This window comes from Xiphophorus couchianus, chromosome 17 (genome assembly GCF_001444195.1).
Source record: "Xiphophorus couchianus chromosome 17, X_couchianus-1.0, whole genome shotgun sequence".
NCBI lineage: Eukaryota > Metazoa > Chordata > Actinopteri > Cyprinodontiformes > Poeciliidae > Xiphophorus > Xiphophorus couchianus.
The window spans coordinates 14,584,662-14,598,647 of record NC_040244.1 but is presented as its reverse complement, the minus strand read 5'-3'; the positions used below and the strand labels follow the sequence as shown (position 1 = coordinate 14,598,647).

General features: G+C 38.6%; 1 protein-coding gene across 2 annotated transcripts; it reads left to right on the top strand.

The window, feature by feature from the left end:
* Positions 1-688: 688 nt before the first annotated feature.
* LOC114160733 (NXPE family member 3-like) lies at positions 689-9,585 on the top strand. Of its 2 annotated transcripts, XM_028043480.1 has the most exons (9): positions 689-780; positions 1,085-1,220; positions 6,059-6,211; positions 6,535-6,996; positions 7,423-7,718; positions 7,844-7,914; positions 8,350-8,382; positions 8,499-8,687; positions 8,769-9,585. In XM_028043480.1, the coding sequence occupies exons 2-9, from the start codon at positions 1,203-1,205 to the stop codon at positions 9,341-9,343; spliced, it is 1,797 nt and encodes a 598-aa protein (XP_027899281.1). In that variant the 5' UTR covers positions 689-780; positions 1,085-1,202; the 3' UTR covers positions 9,344-9,585. The 2 variants fall into 2 exon arrangements, with proteins under 2 accessions (XP_027899281.1, XP_027899282.1); XM_028043481.1 differs by lacking the exon at positions 8,350-8,382.
* The last annotated feature ends 4,401 nt before the right edge of the window (positions 9,586-13,986 follow it).

The window sequence follows — 13,986 nt, the reverse complement described above, 5'->3', positions numbered from 1 at the left end:
GATGGCCGCCTGTAAATGGATACAAAGTAATGCAGAAATATTGAGTGAAAAAAACAACAAAAAAAACCCACTTTACTTAAGTTATTTATCATTTTCTGGCCAGTGTTAGTTTTTAAACTCACCTCAAGATGTAGAATCTGCCCTTTATCCTGGGTGAAGAAATCAACAAGGGTGTCAATATTCACTCTCCTTTGTTGTTGTGTTTGATTGGCAGGAAGGGGAACAACTAAAACATGTAAGGCATGAAATTGAGAAGCATTGTTATAAACCAAGGCGCTGCTCCACTTACTTCATAACATACACCTGGATACCTGTTGTTTTCAGGTGTATTCACCAAGTACACACCTGAAATTCATGCCTATTCTAGGTAGCCATGAACTGAAGCCTACTTTGAATGCATGCAAATAAGGTAGGCTACTGAACCTTATGTCAGAAAACGGTGTTATGATTTACTTCTGGCAGAAGGACATCCATAACAAGTTCCCCCGTAACGTCTGAACTTCAACCAGCTGTGTCTGCTGTTTAAAACAGCAGAACTTTTCCAAAATCTGTTAATGGCCAAGTTACACCTTTTTATTGTTCCCTCTCCTTTTTGCTTTACCCAGACCCAGCCTTAATCAAACACATTAACAAACTCAGATTAAGTTTATGCCATAGACTATTGAACTTTAGCAGCAGGTGGAACAAACAGATACCTCATGATGGAACTTCACATGGATCAGGGAGGCAATTAAAGGATTATCTCAAATATGCATTAAAGAATAAAGGCAACGACACCAGGTATGCTTTTGATTTTACATAATACTCCCCCTATTATTGTAAGATGAAACATGAAAATATTTGCCTGAGCTTAGATCACGCCGTCTTAATCTTACAGTACAAACCGTCTTTGATTTTCGTACCACCCTCAGAAAAAGACAACATCCCTAAGAGCACCAGTTTAAGCACAGAAATGTGCCGCTTAATTTGAATGGTGTGTGGTAGAGTCACGATTAAAGTAGTGGAACACCTGTGCCAGGTGTTGATACATTTTTTGTTGTTGGTCCAGTTGAGTCAAAGTCCAAGTTTGTTTTTTTTTTTATAGCTCCAGTCCATTCCTGGTTACACCTTGTGAGAAGAGAGAGGCAGGAAAACACACACACACACACACACACACACACATCTCCACACAGCTCTGCGGATTTCGCCAAGTGAGGACGACGATGGAGAAAAATACAAAGGTAAATGAAAAAAAAATTTAAAAAGACGAGAAAAGTTATTATTCTTAGCTGGTCGTTTTCTTCTGCTCTTTGGACCCACAACGTCAATCATCTCAAATTTGAAGTTTTTAAAATCTGCCTAGTTAAATTTTTCAGCTTATAGCACTGGCGCTACAAAAAGGCTGCTTTTTTTTTTTTAAGCATAAAAACCCTCTAAAACAAATTATTTTAAAAATATTTACATATTTAAATATTGACATGTGGGGTACAATGAGAATACAAGAAGAAATATTTTTAAACGTGACTGTCGGTGAAAATGCATACAGAATGCATAACCTTCTGATTTGTTCATTTTAGCGAATAATTATCTGCGTGTTTGAAACGTAGCTGTGTGAATATGCGAATGAAATGTGTGCAGTGTGTGTCGTACTGCAGGGTGTGTACTGCAAGACTCTTAGAGACGTACGTGGAGTTTCTGTGCCTATTATACGGCCATAATTCTGTGTGTTTCTGCGTGTGATGTTTCACTCCCAGCATGTCTACTGGACACCACTGGAAACCAGTAAAACAACAACAACATGGTTTTAATTATGACAATTTCTAACTCAGCGTTTAAAAAACAAAAACCAAAAAAAAATACTGTCACTATATTCACATTTTACAAGTTAAATTACAACTCTACTGCTGTGTTTTGATGGCACGGTTTGCAACCTGACTGAGAGCATTTTATTTTTCTGGATTTATTGAAAGAGAGATCTAACGCCCTGCTGTAGGGGAACTCACAGAAAGCGGCAGCTAAATTATATTCTACTTAAGGCCTCATAAAGTCTTGCAACAGCCCTGGTCACATTTAAAGGTGTTTTGGTTTTTTTAATGACCTAAAACAGACAATGATAAGAACTTGCTTGCTTAAATAAATATTCTTTTTGTAGAAAACACATATCTTGTGTATATCTTGGATTACATTTTGGATTACGTTTTTTTTGGTGTTAATGTTTGGTGGGCTGGGGGGGGGGCAGTGTCCCCCACCCCCAATTTACGGCCCTGCCCGCAGCTGTACGCAGTGTGTGTACCTTGAGCTTTTCCTTTAAGTAAAACATAAAAGAATCATTTTTATTTATTTATTTACTATTATTATTATCTAACCCTCTTTACTATTAACATTTAGGAGAAAAAAAAGATGTACTGTGTCAAAACGTCTTGTAAGCGAGTCTGTGTGAGTCCGTGGAGTTGCGTAAAATCTCATTGGTCAGTTTAGTTTTTGTAAATTTGGCGGCTTGGCCCTTTTTCTGTAAGCTAAAAATGAAGGAATGAATCCTCCCGTCCTGCTCAGAGCGGTCGCTTGGATCCTGCCAGAGCTTTTTTTTTTTTTTTTTACCGTGTGCGCGGTTCTGGCGGGCCGCAGGTTTATGAGCTTTGTGTGTGTGTGTGTGTGTGTGTGTGTGGGTGGGTGTGGGTGCGCGTGCGCGAACTGAAGAGCTGATGGGTCACCCGGTTGGACAACCGTTTCAGCCCCTACTGATGAGTTCACACCAATGACGTCATGATGACTAAATCTTCATACAATCTCGGTGTTTTTATACCATCTCTCTGTCTTCAGCTGTTCTCTGATCGGCTGCAGACATTTATCCTCGTTTACATTTTTCCAGACTCCAGTTTGGAAAATGGAATAAAGTCCATTCCGCCCTCTGAATGCTCTCTGCAAAGCTGCCTTCTGCACATGTTCCCCACTGACAACTTTTAACATTTTTGTTTTTTTTCCAGATTATTTTCCACCAAATCTTTATGACCGCAACGCATTTAATAGCAGACAATCATCAAATCTAAGCCAGACCGCAGCGCATGGTAGACCCTAAAAAACGTCCTCTAGGTAACAGATGTTTACTGTTTACTTCGGGACGAATTGCGACCAAAAAAAAAAAAAAACCCACCGAATTGATTGACAGGCTCGCATTGCAGCCAGAGAGGAAGATCTGGCGGATCTGACCGTTTTCACGGCGATCAGAAGATCGATTTTAAAAAAAAAAACAACAAAAAATCAAAAAGTCTACTAATATAACCTTGACATGATATAATCATGTCAAGGTTGTAACGTTCAGTTTAATCGGCAGCTGTTGTTTACAAAATTGTAAAAATCAATAAATAAACGAGGTCTTCTTACGCTGTTTTGTGTTGTTATTTTAAACGCCAAGAGAATCGGTCTTTTTTCCAACGTTTGTTTTTCCAGCAATGTACCCCGGAGCAGAAAAAAACAAGCAAAAAAAAATCTATGTACAAGAACAGTATGTACAGTCCAGTCCGTACTTCTGGAGTTTTCTGAAGAAGTAGGAGAGAGTGTGTGTGTGTGTGTGTGTGTGTGTGTGTGTGGGTCTGTGTGTGTGTGCGCGTGCGTTTGTTTCTATTACCTTGTGGGGACCATATTCCTGACATACGTTGTGGGGACACTTCTCCTTATGGGGACCGAAGCCTGGTCCCCACAAGGGGAAACGCTGTTTTGGGATCAGGGGTCAGATTTAGGACTAAGGTGTGAATTGAGTTTTAGTTAGGGTTAGGTATGTAATGGATAGGGTTAGGACCAGGGACCGAAGTGGCAAAATTTCTGCATAGGCTTTGACATCGCCGTGTTCTGCCACTATCCCTAAGTGGCTGCAAGAGCTTATTTGCCACCTCTGTATTTCTTTGAATGGGCCTTAAAATAGCTGTGCAAACATGTGTGTGTGTGTGTGTGTGTGTGTGTTGCAGAGATCAGAAATTAAACAGATTGATAAAGTCCTGAGAAGAGAGAGGTGTGGTGCAGCTTTCGGGGGTTGTTGGCCGTGCAGGGACGGTTGGTAATCCTTCCAGAAGAGAAGAACTTTTGTCACTTCAGTGACAAAGTTGGAAAAAAGACAGATTCTCTTGGCGTTTAAAATAACAACACAAAACAGCGTAAGAAGACCTCGTTTATTTATTGACTTTTTATTATTATTATTATTTTTTTTACAATTTTGTAAACACCAGCTGCCAATTAAACTGAACTTTACAACCTTGACATGATTATACAAGTTGTTTTTTTGTTTGTTTGTTTTTTTTAATGAGAAATCGATCAGAAGCGCCGTGAAAATGGTCAGAATCAGCTGCCAGATCCGCCTCTCTCTCCTCGCAGACCTCGTCTTTCGTGGCACGTTCGAGATATGTGTCGCCTGATCAATAACTTTCTACCGAAGTTAAATCAAGTTCACTGTGATAACTACATTTATAGAAGAATATCTTTTAAGGAAAAATGTTTAAATGTATTCCGATTTAAATGTTTTGTTTTCATTATGACTCAAACAGATGAAGCCAACAGCGTTCGCTTTTGTTGTTCATCTGATATGAGATGAACAAAAGCCTTGAACAAAAGTGTCTCCATTTTCTAGAAAATACCGATTTAGGGAGCAAACAGATCACGCCAAGCGCAACGTCCCCCAGAGCAGAAATGACACTTTATTGGATTAAAACTACTTAACCATTTTTACAGTATTCATGATTTCTGTCAAACTATCTTTTCTAGAAATTTTTTGTTAGCTAAATGTATATAAAAAACAGTCAACTTTGAATGTCCTTATTGGTAGCAAAATGCAAGGAAGATGCAGTAAACAACCAAAAGGGTTAAATATTTAGGATTAGAGCATCAAAATAACGGGGAAAAAAATCTTACATTTATTTCCAAAGATGTTATGTTAGACCACTTTTGATTAAGATTCTTGCTGACTGTGAACAATGGAAGCGCTTTATTTATAACGCTCATAAAAATAAGACAAACTTTGTTGTTCCAAAGGAAACAGACACTGCCTATTGGATTATATTTCAACTTAAAACCATTTCTGTATAGATCCATTAGCAGAAATAAATAGTTCCCAAAATTTATATGAAGTCTTAAAAATCATTAGTCAACAGGGGCTGGTCTGTTTCAGGTCGAACCGGCCGATGACCGCAATGTGTCGCGGCTTTTCCGTAGCTGAGGTCCGGGAAGTCAGAAAACGGGTACGGAAGCTGCAGCGGTCAAACCACCGCAGAGACTATATACTGTATATCCTTCCCTTCTCGCAGAGATGGGCTGATTCTGTGAAATTCAGTCAAGTAAAGACTGTTTAGCAGTTGACCAGCTACTTTTTTTCATTTCAATAGCATTTGTACACTACTTCGTGCAGCGCAGGTCAGACTCGATTAAATTACGTCATCATTTGATATTGCAAAAAACCAAACAATTTTTCCGTGGTGTTAAAAAAATCTGCCGGCATTACCGTAAACGAGACCCACAGTAATCCACTTTAAACTGTCAGTTATTATACTTATCATATAAAACTGCCTAAAATTGAATCTTTTAGTCTTTCAGATGTACAATTAGGATTAACTGAGGATGATGTAAGTTATAGATTTGTAAGAGTTTTGTCTTGCTTATTAATTAGCTCATCAGTAGCACAGAAGTTCACATGGAAAACATCACTTTTGATTTTATCTGAACTTTTTGATGTACAGCAATGTAATATAAATCTCCTCCACCCCCCTTTTCATCTACTGAAAACGCCATTCCCCTCGTGGATAAAATAAACACAACAAAAAGTAAATGAAATAAACATTTGTACATTTTTTGCTGACATTAAACTTGTGACGAGCGGGTTGTTTTGGTATTTATATTAAACCAAATATGACTTCATACTAGCAGTTTGAGGCAACTGGAAAGGATAAAGGTAAACGTGATCCCCAAAAAGCTTCTTTCATTTATTCTCAAATGCTGAATAAAAGAAAGATAAAATCGTTCATTTAATTAAAAAAACTCAGAACTGACAATCAGAAACCTCAGTGTTTTTTTTTATTTATTTCGTCTTTTAACACAGGGCAAGTCGTCATTTGTCATGGAAGGCCAGACGTTCAGAAAACGTTTTCCTCTGAAGTACAGTTGGATCTTCCTGTTCTTGGCCTGCCTTGTTTTATGGGTCATGTTTTACAGTGAAAACATCACTGATCATATAACCTGCAGGTTATCGGAGGTGAGTACTTGTCGTCTTTAAAATGCTGACTCCAACTGCTTACGGATATATGACTGATAAGATACAACTTTTCATACAATGGAAAGATTGTATGAACAAGTAAACAATCATCTCGTATTAAACGTTGTTAAAAAGTCTTTAATTTACAGTAAAATACAGGCAGCAGTTTTACTGTAGAAATATGGATTTTACTGTACTTTTACAATAAAATTCTGGCAAACACAGCTGCCAGTGTTTTACTCAAAAAGTGAATCACACTAAGATAAGTCAAGCAATTTCTTCATTACTCTTGATAAACCTTTGGTCTCTAAACTTTCCTCTAGCTAAAGATGAGCGTTCTCACCACCAAGGCTCCAACACCCAACGCCACAACGTCAAAACGTCCCACTGAGCCTCCAGAGCCAGCCAACATCTGCTCCTTCCACTCTGTGTTACCAGAAGACGTTCTGGAGGCAGAACTGTTGAAGGAGTCCATCGCCTGGCCTGAAACTCCTTCTCTCCCGCCTAACTTCTCTCTGAATGACACCAGTGGTTCAGCTCACAGCACCTTCACCATTCTGCCAAGAAACGGCGGAGGAAGTTGGCGAGTTGGGGATCAGCTGGAGGTCCTGATACAAATCGCCGACTTCCACGGCCGCCGCAAGTCGTCAGGAGGAGATGTTCTGCTCGCTCGGCTGCACAACCCGACTCTTTTTGCAGGCGTTGCAGGGCGAGTGTTGGATCATCGCAATGGCTCTTACACTGCTGCGTTCTCTTTACTCTGGGAAGGAAGCGCACAGGTTGAGGTGAGACTAAAACATTTCTTGATGAGCGAACCAGTAATGTGTCCCAACTCTCAACTAAATGAACCTTTTTAATGATTTGTGATAAGAGGAAACAGACAATCTCATGTTTGGGTGACTTTATTTCCAACCTACAACATATTAGGATCAGAGGGAATAACAAACATAGGGAGAGACGACAAAACACAAGAGAAGCACCAGAGGAGGACAAACGTGTCTCTCCATCATATAAAGCAGACTATACTTGGGGGGTCATGTGCTATTTTTTATTCTCCAGCAGCCATTGGGCGAGAGCTGGGGTCTCTGTCCCTGTGGCAGACCACAAGGACAATTCTACGTACCTAAACCAGAAACACCAGATTGTACTTACAAGTATTGCAGATACTTCATTCTATGTCATAGGACTTTTTTCTGGCTCTTTTCAAAAAGGTGACCCTGGTCCATCCCAGCGAGGCGGTCACTGTGCTGGAAAGAATCACCCAGCAGAACCCTGGCAGAATTTATTTAAAAGGCAACTTCCGCGCTGGCTCAGTCACTGAAGCTACTTCTTGCAACGTGTGCCTCAAGGAGCCACCGGAAAAACTGTGCAACTTCACCGACATCCGCACCGGTGAGCCCTGGTTCTGCTACAAGCCAAAGAAACTCAAATGTGAACACTGGCTCATTCACTCATCTGGAGGATTCAGTCTGAAACTAAAGCCAATGGAGGAAAAACTCTTTCAAAGGTAATGTTATTTGCAAAAATTTTTTTTTTTTTTTACAAATTGACTGGCAGTAATAGTGAATATTATATTATTAAATACATGATGTACATGATGTTACTAAACACATTTCCTGTTGTGTGCTGTAGGGGTGTCAACATGAAAGTCTTCATTCAATCATCAGGGCCTTCAAACATCACTATTTTACCCAAACTGAAAGGTAAAGGTTTACAACACGGCAATGGATTGCTTGACAAATTACAGGACGGGAAATAAGAATTTATTCCATTTGATACATTATTTTGGCTTTCTCATAGCACCTTATATGATCTGGATGTTATTGTCTCTACTTGGAATCGACTCTATGGCTGACTGTGTTTGATACATTTAGATTTGATTTTAACCCGTTTACCTTGTTGCCAGATGTTCCTAGATATCGTTAGTTGGGACTCAAAGCTCCCACTGGAGTCTCAACCGAACTTGTTCTGTCTGCAATTATAGTGACATATTTGTGTTTTTCCTAATTTTCCATAAACATGTATTTATTCTGAGCCATAACAACTGTAGAATAGTTTTAAGCTGAAATAATAATAATAATAATAATAATAATAATAATAATAAAGTCACTAAATTTTCAAAAATAATTTTCTTCCAGTTCTGAATGAAACAGTTTCAACAAACACATCAGGTAAATTTGATCTAATTGTGCAAAAATACTATAACAAAGTGTCTTTAAAAATATTGTTTTTGACCTTGATTTTCTTCTTAACATGTTTATCTTTTTAATCTTCTTTCTGACTTTAGGACGAGGTGTGATCACTCAACCTGCTGGTTATTATTACCAGGGTATTTGGCGAGCCCTAGATGGCTCCACAGTTCACCAGCTTACTAACAACTCAGCAATTAGCCAGTGTTTGAGTGGCAAGGTGCTCCACCTGTATGGAGACTCCACCATCAGGCAGTGGTTTGAATATTTAATCTCAGCAGCACCAGGTAGACGCCCAACAGAAATGTCTAGTAACAACTGAAATTGGTTCATGCTACTATCTAATCTGCTCTTTTTCACGGTTTCAGATCTAAAGAAGTTTGACCTGAAAAGTCTAACGCAGACAGGACCTTTCATGGCCTTGAATTACGCAAAGAACATCTTAGTGACGTTCTGCTGCCACGCTCCTCCCATCCGTTTCGGTCACTTGCCGATCAGTCAGATACGATACATTGCCAACGAACTGGATGGTGTGGTTGGAGGTGAAAACACGGCTGTAGTTATCGGAGTTTGGTCGCACTTCAGCACTTTCCCCGTTGAGGTCTACATCCGGCGCCTGCTGACCATACGGAGGGCAGTGGAGCGGCTGTTGACCAGAGCTCCAGGTACGCTGGTCATCATCAGGACCGCGAACCCCAAAGCTCTGTCCCTCTACGAGACTCTGACCAACAGTGACTGGTTTTCAATTCAACGTGACAAAATACTCAGGACAATATTTAAAGGGGTCAATGTCCGATTTGTGGATGCCTGGGAGATGACCTTGGCCCACCACCTGCCGCACAACCTCCACCCACAGCTTCCCATAATTAGAAACATGCTAAATGTTGTTTTATCCCACATATGTTCTCCAGCGGGAAACTTTAAAAAAGCAACAAAGTTGTAGCATAGGACCTGTAATTGGGTAATTTCTGGTGATTGGTGACACTTCATCTATATCACATTAAAGGAACATCAACCAGTAGTTACAAAGATGGAATAAAAATGAGCAACACAGAGGTAGGTGAAGGAAATTTGGTGCTGGGATGAAATGGCCTCCAAGAAGGCTTTGAAGAAAGCCTTCTTTCATGTTTAAGAAGTCTATATTTATATTGAAATTTAGATGTAAATAAAAACATTTATTTTTTTTAACTATGTATGTTTAATCTTTTCAGCCACTCCTGTCTCATTTACTATCAGAAATGTAGTAATGAAAATAATCTACACCCGTTAAAAGTAATTGTACTGGTTACATTCAGTGTTAGTTGGCAGATAGCTCCACCCCCCTTGAGTTAAAACATTGGTTTCCCTTCCCCTACTTCCCATTGGTCCATTGCATTATGCCTCAATCTGGAGACTCGCAAAGACCTGTGAATGAACATGGCGTCAAAAACGTCAGATGCTTGAAAGAGAGATGAAAAAAAAAGAGAGAGTGGCATGGTGGTTTTATGTGACTTGCACTCTGTACCTCTCCTGTCCACTGCACCTCCTGCTTTCTTCTCATTGTGCACACCTATAAACACCTACTGTGTATAAACACAGTAGCAGCATTCAACTGCTACTGTTGAATGCTGATCAGTAGCAGTTGAGGCGGAAGAAACAGAAATTGAAGAAGCAGAAATGTAATCTGAAATTATTTTACTGTTGTAGACAAAAAAACCCCTTCATTTTCATTACTGAAACTCACTCAAGTTTGTTGTTCCTCCTATTTTTTTTGAATGGTGCAGCGATCAACCCCATAGCATGGAATTTCTATGGCATTGAAAGGATCAGTCATAGACTGTACTCTTTGACACTTTACATAAAGCACAATACAAAGGCTTTCAAGTGGCTTTTAGCTTGGCACAGTTATTGCCTTTCTTTTTGTTGTCAGTTTCTGTCTTTGCAAAAAAAAAAAAAAAAGGCTGTTTGTTTCACTGCTGGGAGGAGACGCAAGTGGTTCTGGTCTGAAACAGATAATGCGTGATAATTGGACAATCTGAAATGGAGCTGGTGACAGATGAGAAGTAGCTCTAGGATTAGGTGCCACAGGTTGGCAGAACCTTTGGGTGTAAAAAGTTGGGTTCCCTCCACGTTCATTCTGCAGTGTGGCGGAAACCGGCAAGTGAGCAGTGACCACTCAGGGGAAGAGTTCGTAACCGTGACGGCAACCAGACAAGCAGCGAAGAGATTCGAAGTCTTGTGACGAGTTCTGGAAAGCCCCGCGGAACGAGGAAACTGATTGCTAGAGTCCAAAGATTAAGTACAAGGGGAGAGGTTTCTGTCAAAGAGAGAGAACGTTTGCATTTCAACAAGTGTGCCTCTATAATTACCTTGGTATTCAGACGGACAGTGTGTGCTGCGTTGGAAAACCCGGGTAACTTTTTGCTCTCAAGACTACAGCAGAGATACTTTCAAAGACTGTGTGGCTTTGGCACTAATGTACTGCTTGTTTCTAAAAACAAAGAAACAAAAGAAGAAAATATGTCAAGCAAGTAGTCAGCTGCTAACACAACACCCAACTGTGTGGCATTACAGAGCTAAAATAATAAAAACTGGAGAAGTTTGTTAAAGAAAAAGCAAATCACTGCAAGTTGTATCTGAAACCAGCCACATGCATCACACACTGTGCACATGAGGCTTGTGGAAAAAAATCATAGCAACTTGCCCAACCTTAGTTGTAAAACATAAAACCTTTTTTTTTATATCCATTCAGTCATTGTTTGTTTATTGAGATTGAGTTTAGAGGAAGAGACCTTACATTATTTTATATTACAGTAACAGTTCAAAGGTTTTCTTCCCCTTACCGTCACATAAAAAAACCCACTATCCCTAACAGTACACCAAGTGTGTAAACATTTATGTCGCGTAATTTGAATGGTGTGTTGTAAAGTCTTTATTAAAGTAGTGGAACACCTGTGCCAGGTGTTGATCAATTGGTTGTTAGCCCAGCCTAGTCAAAGTCCAAGTCATTCCTTGGTTACACCCTGTGAGAAGAGAGAGGAGGGGAGACACACACACACGCCCACCCCTCCACGCCCACACACACCAATCTGCAAACAGCTGTGGGGATTGGACAAAGTGAGGACGACGATGGAGAAAAATACAAAGGTAAACCAAACAACCAAACAGAAAAGTTACATTATTTTTCTTCTTCCTCCGTTTTACTCGACAGTCATCTAAGAGTTGAAGTTTTTTAATATTTTGACCACTTTATCATGAACTAGAGGGGAGTCTACTGATTGTGAGATTCACTTTCTTTCCCCAACCTTCTTAACTTAAACTGTTTTCTTCAAACGTTTGGAGGTTTCAAGCAAATATGATTACTTTAGTTCTAAATTAGTCAGTATTTCTACTAAAGCTCAACCAAGTTCCCTGAAATAATGACACTTTTCATTGAAAACTATTGTTTACTTAAAAATGTAATTATTATTTAACTTCATTATTGGTTGATTCTTTTTTTCCTTTTTGCCTTCAAAAAGACTAAAAATCCATAAAGGCCATTTAATGAAAGTGACATCAATTGGTTTTCAAGTGAACTCAATCATGGAAAACAAGATAAGCTTCAACTGACACCGTCTCCTTACTTTTTTTATTTATCTTAAATATGTTAAACATGTATGAGTAAACCTTAAAGTTCCACCCTGTTAAGATAGATCGTGGAAAGTGTCTGTTCAGTAGAATTTAAAAAACATTATATTCGATTTAGTCTTTAAAGGTTCGTTATTCTGTTGAAGGTTAACTAGCTAAATGTTGACCACATAAAGAGCTGCAGGTAGATTAGTTAGAAAAGTTCCACCCTGTTAGGTTCATGAACCAGACAGGGTGGAAATTAGGATGAAACGTAATCATCTAAAGTAAAATAAAAATGTCAGATGATGGAATAGTGTTGCAAAGTAGTTTGAGGTATTAACAGATGTCTGCCTGTTTTCATTTCACTAGGTTCCCCTAGTGGGGAGCAGTGAGGACCCACCAGTACCTGTCAAGGCAAAATCCACTACAGGGACGTCGCCTGTTTTTACAAAGAGAGCGAGGACAAATACTCTGGCCAGGCTTTGACTTGAAACAGGCAATCCTGCACCGACGATTAAAATCGTCCGATTGTAGAATCAGAGACATTGATTTCTCCACCCTGTTATGATACGATCCACTGTGTGATGTTCCAGTCCACCCTGTTTGAAAATCTGCTTTTATTAAATATTATTACAGAGACATTAGGTGCTGTGAAATTTTCTGTGCCATGTTGGGAATTAAAGACCAATTAATGCACATGTAGGTATAGGTTTTTTAAATTACTGATATTTTCTATGCTGTCAGTAATAATGGGTAAAAAAACCCAACAAAAAAAACAGTTATTGTTTACAATAGAGACATAAATGATACGTAGCTACATGATGTGTTACAATTTAAAGAATAAAACATATTATATAGTAAAAGGGACACATTCTTTTTAAGAAAAAGTCACTATTTATCAAAATGTACATGTTTAACTATTTGTGGTCTATAAGTAAATGTCCCTAGAAGGGTGGAGCACGTTCAGAGACAATGGTGAGAAAAAACACATGTATGAATTTATCCAACCCTGAGCTTGCCCATTATTTATTTCTTACTGTTCAACATGTTAGTGTTGTAGCAAAATATTTAAATCTTAAAATATTATTACTTTATTTCAAAAGTCCTGAAGCCAAAATGTTGCCGCATAAAAAGAATCAGCCTATTAATATATATATATTTTTATGTTTTGTTTACAAAATAAACAGATTAATCCAACGGTATTCATCTTGTAATTTATCTGATATAAAAACAAACAAAACCAATTGACTGACAGATTGATTAACCCTTTCTATGACCTTCATTATTTCAACAATCAACTCTGTGCGTTCTTGTTGCATTGGGAACAAAACACAAGGCAGATGCAGTAGAACAATGAAAAATAAATATTTAAGATGAAATATCACAAAAATAATTTAACCCCCCCGCCCCCCAAAACAAAGGCATTTATTTCAGAACTTTTTACAACACATTTCTTCGTTATCATCTTTACGAGTTTATTTTTCTTATCTGTGACCACTTCTAAAACAAGGTAAGATAAACTTTATTGTCCCTAAGGAAGCTTTTCAAGGACACAGACACAGACTGCTGCACGTAGTCTACAATTCATGACCTCAATAAAAGTACATAAAATATACATAAAATTTTAAAAATCCTTACCTAAAGTCAGAGTCAGGGGCGGGTTTATAGCAGGTAATCAATATATATATATATATATATATATATATATATATATATATATATATATATATATGTAGAAGACTGTTTGCGTCTAAACAGGCGATATATATATATATATATATATATATTTTTTTTAACCTGTAAGTAAGTATCGCCGCCGCTCTCTCGGCTGATATGACACTTTATTATCAGCCGCTGCTAATAAAGTGGCTGATAATAAAGTCTTTCTATGTCCCAATCGGACATAGAAAGAAAGAGGAGCGGTTTAATTGTCAACACGTCAAAAAGCAAGGAGAAAGAGAAAGAGCTGGTGGAGCTGTCCTCTGTGCGTGTGTTTGT